This window comes from Lactuca saligna, chromosome 1 (genome assembly GCF_052625555.1).
Source record: "Lactuca saligna cultivar CGN05327 chromosome 1, ASM5262555v1, whole genome shotgun sequence".
In the NCBI taxonomy this organism is placed as follows: domain Eukaryota; kingdom Viridiplantae; phylum Streptophyta; class Magnoliopsida; order Asterales; family Asteraceae; genus Lactuca; species Lactuca saligna.
This window is the reverse complement of record NC_136417.1, coordinates 51,310,474-51,323,689: the sequence shown is the minus strand read 5'-3', so window position 1 is coordinate 51,323,689 and position 13,216 is coordinate 51,310,474. Positions and strand designations below refer to the sequence as shown.

The 13,216-nt window shown below is 31.2% G+C and overlaps 2 protein-coding genes and 1 pseudogene across 2 annotated transcripts; all 3 read right to left on the bottom strand.

Moving 5' to 3' along the window:
* Nucleotides 1-1,004: 1,004 nt before the first annotated feature.
* LOC145036010 (norbelladine synthase-like) lies at nucleotides 1,005-1,688 on the bottom strand. Its single transcript, XM_078984504.1, has 2 exons — nucleotides 1,406-1,688; nucleotides 1,005-1,332 (listed from the first exon to the last, which is right to left on the bottom strand). The coding sequence occupies exons 1-2, from the start codon at nucleotides 1,575-1,577 to the stop codon at nucleotides 1,040-1,042; spliced, it is 465 nt and encodes a 154-aa protein (XP_078840630.1). The 5' UTR covers nucleotides 1,578-1,688; the 3' UTR covers nucleotides 1,005-1,039.
* Nucleotides 1,689-6,918: 5,230 nt separating this feature from the next.
* On the bottom strand, nucleotides 6,919-7,554 carry LOC144998177 (norbelladine synthase-like; annotated as a pseudogene).
* Nucleotides 7,555-7,985: 431 nt separating this feature from the next.
* On the bottom strand, nucleotides 7,986-12,634 carry LOC145036002 (casein kinase 1-like protein HD16). Its single transcript, XM_078984494.1, has 15 exons — nucleotides 12,290-12,634; nucleotides 10,984-11,637; nucleotides 10,816-10,885; nucleotides 10,679-10,734; nucleotides 10,502-10,573; nucleotides 10,319-10,413; nucleotides 10,127-10,193; nucleotides 9,910-10,039; nucleotides 9,602-9,820; nucleotides 9,350-9,480; nucleotides 9,101-9,275; nucleotides 8,912-9,002; nucleotides 8,669-8,826; nucleotides 8,410-8,598; nucleotides 7,986-8,310 (listed from the first exon to the last, which is right to left on the bottom strand). The coding sequence occupies exons 2-15, from the start codon at nucleotides 11,571-11,573 to the stop codon at nucleotides 8,251-8,253; spliced, it is 2,103 nt and encodes a 700-aa protein (XP_078840620.1). The 5' UTR covers nucleotides 11,574-11,637; nucleotides 12,290-12,634; the 3' UTR covers nucleotides 7,986-8,250.
* Nucleotides 12,635-13,216: the final 582 nt, after the last annotated feature.

Below are 13,216 nucleotides of genomic sequence, written 5' to 3'. Positions count from 1 at the left end.
ATAAACTTACAAGGCTCAATAAACATATTATATTTTAAACTATAAGCATTAAGGACATGTTCGATATGTAGCGTTTGAGAGTTTCTAGTTTCTAGCATTTGACAAAACATTCCATTTTGAACAAAAAACATTGTTTGACAATACAAGCTTGTAGCGTTTGGTTTAAACAAAACGCTCCAAATCAAAATGTTACTTCAGATAGTGTTTAACAAAATGCTACAAACTACAAACTACCCGCTAATCGCTACAAGCTAGTTTTGCCGAACACACCCTAAGTAAATCGTTTTCTAGTTACTTAACCCCAAACTATATCAAGAAATAGGAGAATTTCAGTTCCATTTCCTTGGAGCCTACTTCAACCCATTAATAGATTTTAAAACTTTATAATATAACATCTTCATCAAGAACACTGCAAAGCAATAATATTATTTATGTAAAGATGAAACAACTTCCAGTTTTAATTTAGATAAAGACAAGCAACACTTGTGATTAACATATTTAGCAACATGTGAACAGGTTTCATCAAAATCGATCCTCTCATTTTGATTGTAAGTTTTTCTCAAAGTTGCCCATCTTTGTGAATTTATGTTTGCACAATGTATTGAAAGATTCATTCCTATGTAATCTTAACATTGGTATTGGTTCAGTATCTCAAACTTAGCTTAATTGAGTGTAGGTCATTACCTAAAGGACTAAATCTGAGTAGTCGAATAGTTGGAGGGCTATTGTGTATAAGCTAAATGGTTGGGATGTTTGCGATCGACCTTGAAAATTCACATTTGTTCCGACAATGAAAAAACTTTATAAACTCTCACTTCAACTCCTATCACCTTTTTGAGTTTTGTTGTGGGGTTGATTGTAACCATAGGCCATAGGGTCAAACCTATTGGGATATATGTAAAAAACCCAACCCCAAGCTTTCTTTTCTCCAAGAATCAAACCCTAATCTCTTATTATACATTAATTTTTGTTTTTAGTTTATAAAAAAGACACAAACCCATTAGTATTCAAAAACATCCAATATCAAAAACATTGTGAACTAACTAGAACTCAAGAGATGTTCATTAGCCAACTTCATAAGAACAACAAACGGTTCGATAGTTGCAAGCTTCGCGTTGTCCTTAGCCTCTTCTTTAACCTCATACTCAATCGTAATTTTCACAAAACACGAAGAACCCATCTCATCATTCGGATTATCCTTCACCTCAATCCGAACTCTATAAAGTGTGAATCCAAAATCCAAATGCCCTCCTTCAATAATCTCTGCTTCTCTCACCTTCTTCTCATTATCAATCATCGTGTACTTTTCTTTATAATATGAAACCCCTGACCCTATATATATACCAGATAAAACGTTCTGTTATGCAATTTATCATATTTTATCAATAAAAATTGTTCAAAGTACCTGGCTTAAATGTGACCTTGATGATAGTACCAACGCCACCATCACCTTCAACGACCTCAAGGTTATCCAAGATTTTCTTGGCGATGTCGCCGAGTTTGATTGAGCCGTAAAGATCCCATGCTTTGTCTGCGGGTACCTTCACTTCTACTTCTTCTGATAATGTCCCGAACATTGTGTTTGAATTACGAGATTCTAATGTTCATTTGTTGTGTATAATCTTATATGTAGAAGTAAGAAGGCATTGAGGTAGATATATAGAAGATAGGACATGTGTGGTGTAGCTAAAACATGCGGCGGATAGTTTCTGTTGTTTTATTTTTTTATTTGTCAACCACATATTTGCAAGGTTGTACTATCACAATCCTACTAATTATTTATTTATTTATTTATTTTAAATTTTACTTAAATTCCGATACAGTCACAATCATTTTATTTCTCATTTATATATTACATATTGTTTGATATATATACTTATACATTCGAATAAAATTAAATTGATTTATTTTTTAAAAAAGTTATATATACACTTAGAAATACTTTGATTCTTTGAAAGAACATTATTCATAAATGCATACAACAAATCCATCATCATCATATTAAAAGTTAAGATTTAAAAAACGAATTAATAACATTCCAAATTTAAAGAAATCTTTAAAATTCTGCAACTGAAAAACCATAGGAACAACACCAGCAAATAATAAAGTTTATAGACGAAGGGTAGTAGTTTTAGAAAGACAAAATTACAAAAATGTCTCTGTGGTTTATCAAAAATCATAAAGTTAGTCTCTGCTAATTTTTTTTTATGTAAATGATCCTTGTGGTTTGCAAAACTTGCAAAGTTTGCCCTTTTTACTAATACCGTTAGTATATAACCATTAGGGACTAAATCTGTAAGAGCATTTTTGTCTTTTTAAGTATAAAGGAATTAAATTCGTAACATTTAATAAACCACAAGGATCATTTTTGAAATTTGTTTGGAAAAAAAAATTAATTGACTGAAGGTGAAGGAAGGGGGGAAAGCTCAAACTTGAGATCTTCACCCCCTAAAATAACAAAAGGCTCACTTGGTTATAACTTTCTAAAACTAATTTATATAATAACAAAATCGTTAATACATAAATAATAAATAAATTATTAAAAACATTTTTATTACATTTTTTTTAAATAAAACAAAATTTATTTTAGTCGTATTATAAAAAAGATAGTTTTTTACAAAAAAATTGTATATATTTTTTATGTATTTATTTAACATAAAATATATTTTTTATATCTTTAAAAAATACGTTTCGTATAAAAAATATGTTTTTGTAAAATATTTTTTTTGTCCTTGAAATAATAATAATTAACACTACTCACGACATAAAAAAATATATAAATTCTTTTGGGTCGCTAGTTCTAAAATACGTATTTCATCTTATTTAAAATACATATTTCATCTTATTTAGAATACATATTTCATCTTTTTTAAATACATATAAACGAAAAACAGTTTTCAAAAAACTAACTGGACCAATCGGTTTTCTGAAACCGTTTTTCGGTTATATGTATTTAAAAAAACTTATTCGGTTATATATCTTATTTAAAATACGTATTTCATCTTAATCGTAAGTTCTAAATCGTATGGTTAAAATGAAGTTGATAATAAATAGTTATATAGCTTTTTGAATTAACGATAATTAATAATATACTTGACATTAAAAAAATACCGTATAAATTATTTAAATACATAACAAAATCGTTGTTAAGTTGTTTTTAATACATATAACCGAAAAAACGGTTTTAGAACTAGCGACCCAAAATAATTTATATATTTTTTTATCTCATGATTAGTGTTAATTATTATTATTTCAAAGACATAAAAAAAATATTTTACAAAAACATGTTTTTTATATGAAAACGTATTTTTTAAAGATATAAAAAATATATATATTTTATGTTAAATAAATATATAAAAATACATATAAATTGATTGTAACAAACTATATTTTTATAATATGACTAAAATATTTTTTTTATTTAAAAAATTACGTAAAAAAATGTTTTTAGTAATTTATTTATTATTTATGTATTAAGGTTTTCATTATTATATAATTTGTTTTTAGGAAGTTATAACTAAGTGAGCTTCTAGCTCTAATGGTTAAGTCTCATTGTCATTTTAGGTGGGTGAAGGTCTCAAGTTTGAGCCTTCTCCCTTTCAATTAATTTTTTTTCCAAACAAATATAAAAAATGGTCCCTGTGGTTTATCAAATGTTACGAATTTAATCGCTTTATATTTAAAAAGATGAAAATGCTTTTACAGATTCAGTTCCTAATGGTTATATAGTATTAATTTTTTTTTCCAATTAAACATCAAAAATGGCCCCTGTGGTTTATCAAATGTCACGAATTTAGTCCATTTATACTTAAAAAGATGAAAATGCTCTTACAGATTCAGTCCCTAATGGTTATATAGTAACGGTGTTAGTAAAAATGGTCAACTTTGCAAGTTTTGCAAACCACAAAGACCATTTGCATCAAAAAAAAAAAAAAAAAATAGCAGGAACTAACTTTGTGATTTTTGGTAAATCATAATGATCATTTTTGTAATTTTGTCTTTTAGAAAATATTTACCAAGTTAAGGTAGTCTGTATTTTATTTACCAAATTATGATAAACATATAATTAACTTATAAGTTAAAAAAATAATAATAATAAAAAAAAAAAAAATAAGAAAAAAAAAAACCCACCAATCTCTCTCGTTACCGTGAGTTTGTAATTTAAAATTAGAGATGTTCTTTCCGCTGGAAATCAATGAATCAATAGGTCATCTATTGTTTTAATCGGCTTTTGATCCAGATATCAAAGACTGTGTATGTTCATTTCTTTCTTGAAAGTATGATTAAAAAATGTTACAACAGAGGGTAGAAAATGACTTTGGGCAGAATTCCGATAGCTGCTATGTTATAAAAAAAAAAAAAAAAAAAAAAAAAAAAAAAAAAAAAAAAACATGTAAAATCATAGAAAAAATCTAGCAAACATTCTAATGCCATTTGAAAGTTGTAGAAATCGTTTTTTCTTGTTTACAAATCAGAAATTACCAAAGGACTTGTTGTCTTCTCTTCTTGAGGTTGAGGGTTCAAATCCTGAAGTGACGTGTGAAATAATTTACGCGTGATTTTATGTGTAAAACATTTAAAAAATGTTAGAACAAAGGGAAGTTATTAGAAAATTCTTAATATTTCCGGAAAAGTTTCACTTTAGTCCAAAAAAAATATTTGATTTTACATGATAATATGTCATTTCCCATTAAAAGAAAAAAAAAATGACTTTTTTTTGTTAATTTTAACCAAAATGAAAAAATCAGGACTTTGATGTTTAAAATAATTTTTTTGGACTAAAGTGAAACTTTTTCGAAAATACTATGATTTTTCTGATAATTTTCCTAGAACAGAAGGCTAGAAAATGACTTTGGGCATAAATACTATGAGAGTAAAAACAAAGGTTCTAAAAAGTTCGTCATAGCTCCGTCATGACGCGCCACGACTCCAAGGCTTGCACCTACCGTCAAGTTTTACCAAAACGCCGTCTTAACTCATATATGTGTATAAAAATGAATAATAGTTGAAAATACATATAAAAATATTAATTATATAGAAAATTGTCGCCTTAAGTCACGCCTTACAAATGACGTGACTCGTCAAGGCTCGGAAAAGCTTGAGGCTTGACATTGCCGCCAAGTCATGCCTTACGTTATTTAGAACCTTGGTAAAAAATAAAAAGTGTTAGAACAGAGAGCTAGAAAATAACTTTGGATAGAAATCCAGTTTTGAAACCGATAACCGACACCAAAACCAGTTTAGGCTTTGATGATAACTGGTTGAAGGGTAAAATGGTTTAGACCCGAGAACCAGTTTTGGATAGAAATTCAGTTTTACTTTTCCCTTCAACGGGTTGCGTGAGTCAAGTTTAGGCTTTGCTCATACAAAAGGAATTTGTTTTTTACAATTTTTAGACCCAAATATCAGCTAATTTTTGCAAATTTGGCCCAATAAGTTTTTTCTTGCAATTTTGGTCCTTATTCATTTTTTGGTCCTTATAAAAGGAATTTGTTATTTACAATTTTTATCTCAAATATAGTCATTTTAATTAGAACGACAAAAAAAGTTGAAGAAACCTCATAGAAGGACCAAAATTGCAAGAATAAAGTTTTTAGAACCAAAGTTGAAAAAATAAAAAAAAAAAAATAAAAAAAAACAAACAACAACAACAACTATATATTAATCAGGAACCAAAAATGTAATTTACCCCAAGAACACTAAAACCCATTACCCATCAAACACATAGTTTGAAGCATTCCTCCAAAACCGAATTCCATCCATTTGGGAAAAAACCAAACACGCCACGGAATCGGAATCAGAATTGGAATGGAATCTTGAATTCCAGAAACCAAAGACATAGGATCTAGAAACTAGATTGATTGCCTTAACATGAGTGCTTGGAAATGTCGATATTCTTAAAGTTTCTTGAGTCTCATCCATCATTTTACGTCTAGGAATGTTTAGTATAAAAGCATTTTGATTAGCTGTAGCAATCATAGATGTAATCTTGTACCTACTCTCTCATCTCCAGTGTATTCCTTCACTCGGGTACATACATAAAATCATTCACACGTTTTATTCACAAGAGTATAACAAATGTATTGTAATTAAAATTTGATACACTTTTATTCATTTATGAATACCAAGAGCTAAAACTATAAATAAATAAATAAAAAATCTATTTTATTTTAAAATTATATTAATATGGATGTCTATTTATAGAGAATAAAAAAATTATTAATTTTCATATATTTAAAATCGTTTTTTAATAAAAATAGCTTCTTAAAAAATAAAAACAAAAAAACTATGTTTTTGTATATATTAAGGTAATCATTAGCATAGTTTAATAAAAAATGTTTTGTTTGAAACCAATTTCCACCGATACGACAAAATGTTTTGTGGCAAAATAAACGTGTGACTGAAATTGATTATCCCAATCTCAACCTTTTTTTTATGAATTGAACTCTCTTCCTATAAACATTAAATAAACCGTCTAGTTTCAATTCCATTTCCTTAGAGCCCATTAATAGATTTATTCCTATGTAATCTCAAACTTAGCTTAATTGAGTGTAGGTCAATAGTTGAAGGACTAAAGTGAGTAGTTGAATAGTTGGAGGGCTATTGTCGATAAGTTGAATGGTTGGGATGTTTGTGATCGATCTTGAAAATTCGCATTTGTTCCGACAATGAAAAAACTTTATGAACTCTGACTTGAACTACTCTCACCTTTTTGAATTTTGTTGTGAGGTTGGTTGTAACCATAGGCCATAGGATCAAACCCATTCGGATATATGTACAAAACCCAACCCCCTAGCTTTCTATTCTCCAAGAATCAAACCCAAACGTCTTATTATTCGATTATTTTTGTTTTCAATAGATAAAAAAAAACACAAATCCTTTAGTATTCAAAACATCCAATGCCAAAAACATTGTGAACTAACTAGAACTCAAGAGATATTCATTAGCCAACTTCATAATAACAACAAACGGCTCAATAGTTGCAAGCTTCACATTGCCCTTAGCCCCTTAACCTCATACTCGATCGTAGTTTTCACAAGACACGAAAAACATGTCGCATCATTAGGATTATCCTTCACCTCACACCGAACTCTATAAAGTGTAAATCCAAAGTCCAAATGCCCTCCTTCAATAGTCTCGACTTCTTTCACATTCTTCTCATTATCAATCAGCGTGTACTTTTCTTTATAATATGTAACTCCCGATTACCAATTTTTTATCAGATAAAAATTGTTCAAATAATAAAACATTCAAACTACCTGGCTTGAATGTGACTTTGATGATGGTACCAACGCCTCCATCGCCTTCAATGACCTCAAGGCTATCCAATATTTTTTTGGCGATATCTCCGAGTTTGATTGAGCCGTAGAGATCCCATGTTTTGTCTGCGGGTACCTTCACTTCGACTTCTTCTGATAATGTCCCGAACATCGTGTTTGAATTATCAGATTTTAATGTGTATTTGTTGTGTATAATCTTATATGTAGAAGTAAGAAGGCATCGAGGTAGATACGTAGAAGATAGGACATGTGTGGCGTATCTAAAAGGTGCGGCATATACCTTTTGTTATATTTTTCTATTTGTCAACCCCTTATTTGCAAAGTTAAAGCATCACAATCCTACTTTTTTTTTTTTTTTAAGTTTACTTAAATTCCGATACAAGATACAAACAATCACAATCACAACGTGGTAGTTTTAGAAAATATTTACCAAGGTAAGGTAATCTGGATTTTATTTACCAAACCAATCTCTCGCTCACGCCTTTTTTTTTTCTTTTCTTTCACACTTTTCCTTCGTCGAATCTAAAGACAAACAACAATTTTACTGTTTCAAGGGAAAAAAATGCGTTTGGAATTTAAAATTAGAGATGTTCTTTCAGGAAATCTATGAGTTTAGGCTTTCATCCATATTTTATATATGAAAAGTGATCATTTTGGCGACTATCCCTAAAAAAAATATATATTCAACTAGAAGTACAAGAAAGATGATAAATACCGGGGGGATTTGGATTTTTTTCCCATTCCATAAAAATCTTAAGGAGTACAATACTTACGAACCAAACTCTACCACAAATGTTTCTCTTGCTTCTTCTATGTTTCTTTTCCTTTCAAAATATCCATTCTCTTTCCATTTCCCAGATTTACATTTCCACTTTGTCCTTCCTACTACTCATTCATCATATAACAAAAACAACCCACAAAATATTCATTTCAATTCCAAAATCAGCTGCACTTCCGCTTCCAACATCAATCAGCAAACCGTTCGCCCATAACATATGGAAGCAATGTAAAGATTCTTCGACCATTTCTCCTGCAAATTCAACAAACAGACATCACTTTCATTTTCTTCATGACTAAATCACATTTTTGCTCCCTGATTTTCCCAATTTTGGTCCTTATTTGAGATTACCTTAACATGAGTGCTTGGAAATGTCGATGTTCTTAAAGTTTCTTGAGTCTCATCCATCATTTTGCGCCTTGGAATGCTGAGTATAAAAGCAGCTTGATCAGCTGTAGCAGCCATAGATGTTATCCTGTACCCACTCTCCCATCTCCTGTGTATTCCTTCACTCGGGTACAGAAAATCAAGCTCCACCACCTACAACCAACAAGGGTAAAATCTTAATTCTTTCTTGTTTTCTTATACATCAACACAACCATACTCATACCTGTTCAGAGTATCCAGAGTTTCTTGACATCACAACACCCCACCGATTGCCAGCTGTCGTCATGGAAGTCACATGAAAACCTTCTTTCCATTTTTTGCTTATCCACTTGAATGGAAACGACTCGCTCACTTTATACGACTGCTGTGTGTATGGTGTCCCTGAAAAAAATACAAAAATTAATAAATATAATATAAAGTTATATATATAAAGTATAAAAAATCAAATAAATAAACCTTCTCTAACCTTTAGACATAACAACCAAAGAGCTTCCATTTGCAGCACCAGCAATCGAGCTGATATAAAAATTCTTTTCCCACTGTTCCATTATCCAATCCTGAAGTAATAGCATAAATAAATAAATACACTTGTTAGTTATTCATTTAACTACCAAATTCGGAAAAGTAATTAATAAAATAAAATATAAAATAGAACCTTGTGAAGAAAGACGGATGATAATTCATAAACTTGAGAACAGAAACCAGTTCCTGCATCCATAATTAGGGCCCAAAGATTTGAAGCTGAAGCCACACAGCTTATGTATAAACCATCTTCATTTCCCTTTTCTACATGCTGACGAAGCCTTGTATCCGCAACATTGTAATGATATCTGTAATTAATTAATTAATTAATATTAATTATTAAATGCAAGTTAAGTTACCAAAAACAAAAAGAAAAAACTACCTTTGTTTCATGGGGCGACGTGCATTGTAAACTGATATCCATTGTGTAGCAGGACTACCTAGTCTTACTTTCTTTTTTGGTTGTTCATCTTCTTCTAGATTTATAAGCAATCTACCTCGCTTTTGTCCCACCTAGTAAAATAAATCAAAATTTCAAAAAAGTAAATAAGTGTCTGAAACTTGTATGATTTGATTGAAAAAAGGGTCAGTTTGGTAATTTGAAAAGTTAAGATGATAAGGAAAGAAAAGAAACCTTGAGGGCCCCATCAATTCTGATTGGTCTTAATGATGTAACTGGTTCGATAAGAGTGTCAAAGAAAGAAATCATTTTAGCATAATTTGGTTCCTCATCAAATTTCATAATTGTAACTGCTTCAAGGAATTGTTTGAAAGGTGCAGGACAAAAACAACACATGAGCTCAGGTGAGGTCGCCATTTTCTTTTTGCAAACAAGGAAACTTTTGTTGTCTCCCTGTAATATTTAAAAAGAGATTTATATAAATAATCAATTTAATATGATAGAAGAAGATGATTAATAATAAATAAGAAAAGAGAAATGACCTGGTATCCTTGCCATGGTAACCTTCCTTTTATGAGAAATATTAATGTGTATGCAAGTGACTCCAGGTCATCTCTTCTACTACCTGTACGACCTAAATGTGCATGTACACTCGCGTATCTTATTGTTCCCCTGTTATAAAATATAAAATCGAATCATGCATGGAAAAAATTAAAGATATATTATTATTATTATATTTAAATGAATAAATAAACAAACCTGAAGATATCAGGGCGTTGATCGTATTCGACATGTTGATTAGACGATGAATCTTTCCATTTTGAAGCTGAAGGAATGAGATTTTATGAGTTAATGATGTGAGTTTAATTCAATATTAGGAAACAATATGAACATGTTGAAACTTCAATGAATATAATTATGGGAGTTATTTTGTTGTTATAGAAAGCATACCCAAGCCAAGATCGATAAGATATAGCTTCTTTTCATCAACTGATCCAGGTTGACCAAGTAGAAAGTTTTCAGGCTTCACATCTCCATGAACAAACCTTTAAGAAAAGAGAGATAATTAGGTTTAAAAAAAAGCATATAAAAACTATGCTTCAAAAGGTAAAATGTGAGCAAATCTTATCTTACCCCTTTGCATGAAGCTTCTCAAGAATTGATATTGCCTCAACAGCAATGCAAGCTGCCATACTTGGTGACATTCTGAAAAAGAGAAAATGATTAATGATTTGAAAAACAATATTTAATTGACTAAAAGGGTGTTTTATACTTTTATGTAAGATATTAAGATCATAAAGAGAGTCTTACGATTGGCCTAAAGAATTCCAAACATCCCAAAGACTTGGTCCAAGCATGTCCATGACCTGAAAAAGATTCAATTTTTTTCATGTCGTGCCATAAAGAAGCAACTGATATATCCAGGGGTAAAAAAGTCAAAAACTTACCAGAATGTAAAAGTCACCTTGTCGACCCTTGTAGTGAACCCATGGAATCCCATAGCATCCATTCAATGTGCTATTGCATTAAAAGGTGAAGAGATTAGAACATAGATAATCAGATATTATATAATAACCAAAGTCCTTAACAATTAGGGTTTGATCTTTGATGCATACCTGTACACTTGCCACTCATAAGGAGGACCATAGTTGCAACCTTTACTATTACGATGCTCAAACTTCAATGCTACTTCAACTGCATCTGGACCTGTTCTACCACTGCCACCTGTCACCCTTCTACCAACATAAACCTGACCAAAACCACCCTTTCCAAGCTTCCTTTCAGTCTTATACATAGGAGAATTTCCCACCTGTACTCTTTCAGGAACAGGAGTTGCATTTCCTTCTTCTTCAACTCCCATTATTTTATCAGCACTTCCACCCTCCATATCTTTATCTGCAACACCAGGTTCTACAGCTCCAACACCAACACCAGCTTTGTTATGATTAGGAAGAATCTCACAATGTGGCTCAGGGTCTAAATCAATTAACCTAATGCCTCTGCCTCTACCAGTTGGCCTCACAACAGGGATTGCTGCTGAAGGCCCTTTTGCTACACCTGCAGCATTTCCACCTCTTCCTCTTCCTCCACCAGTTTTTCTTCTTGTTCTGTTTTGAATGGGAGCAACAATGTCTTCAGCTTGATCAACAGGTTGAATATCTCCAATCCGTTTTGATCTACGTGCTCCACTACGAAGTTGTGGCATCGTCACCCATGCAAATTATATACAGCTCATTACCCCTAAGCAGCACCTTCAAGCCTCTGATTAACTACACAAGAAGAAACGGATTATAACGTGTAACAATGGTGGAGTTATCAATTTTGTGCCTAATTCATTGAAATATGTCATCTTTAGGGTACAATAGGAATGGAAATTTGGAAGTATGAGTGAAAAGTTGCTTACTTAGAAAGCAAAACATGTCAAAAATAATATAATACTACTTTTAGCAAAAATAACAAGTTGATAAATATAGAAGATTCTGATTTCTGCACTCTATGCTTTAAGGTTTTGATTCGTTTGGGGACAGAAAATCTACTCCAAAGCGATGGTAATCAACAGCATACAATATACATATCTATCACATTTCAAATCAACAAAATTAAAATCTGCACAACTTTCTTTGTCAGGAGTAAAAGTACACACAGAGTAATAAATAAATTTACTTTGAGGATGCAAAACAATTTCTGGACCAAAACAGTGGAATAGAAGAATCAATAACTCAAAATCGGATAAAAAGATGATGCGGTATCTATGTGAAAAACAAAATCAGACAGTCGGAAGACAAATAAGTCAATAAACCTAGTTCATTCGATAATCAAACGGCATCTAAACTCTGAAGCATTATCCGAGTGTTAAATTGGATTAAACGACATAGACAAGACACCAAAAGAAGACCAAAGAAAACCGCAGGCAGATCGTACCTCAGGAACCGCAAAATCAAGTCGATCGGCGAGAAATGCTTGATCAATCCGCACATTCGGCACAGGAAAACCTAATTTTACGAGTCGATCGGCTGTCAGATCTTTCGAGCTAACCTGTTCCTCTACCTTATCCAAACAAATTCCAAAAAATCAAAACCTTCTGCAACAAAAGTAGAAAAACTGATTGATCAATTTAGGGATTTTTAGGAACGAAGGGAAGGGAAACTGATGATAAATTTAGGTAAGAGAGATTCGAGATGAAAGCACGTAAAAATTGCGATGTATTCTTGTGATTCTTGCGGCTATCGGTGTGTTTCTCTCTCTTTTATGTACGTACATTTTTTTTTTTTTGTATATATATTTACACTCACTGTGTCCTTCTCTCTCTAGATAATTTTTTATTATTTTTATTTGAATATTTTCATGAAACTGCCATAGAAAAGTGGAGAACATGAGGCATGCAACACATGTGGCCTTGTGAATGCTCAAATATTGTTTTTTTCCTCCACAAAAAATAATATTAGATTTTCCTTTCCTTAGGTTGATAAATCCATTTTAAAATGATGTTTTAAACATTTAAAAAAAAGGTAGACTATTTGAAATAAATATATGTTTATCGGAGGGTGGCTAGTCTTAGGGGTGTTTGGATTAACTTTTTAGTTTATTGCTTATAGTTTATTTGTGGTGGAAATAAGCAATAAGCATGGAAGGGATGTTTATTAAAATTAGCTTACTTAGCTTAATAAGGTGGATTTTATCCAAACACTTAAATTAGTTTATTGTGGGAATAAGCAATAAGCACCTCTTTTTTTTCCTATCCAAACACCCCTTTAATTCTAAACTCCCGCATCTCATCTTCGTGCTTGAATCTTGATTTCCTTTTTAAGCTATTAACCATGTTTAAATGTTTTTAGGCATGTTGTGCCT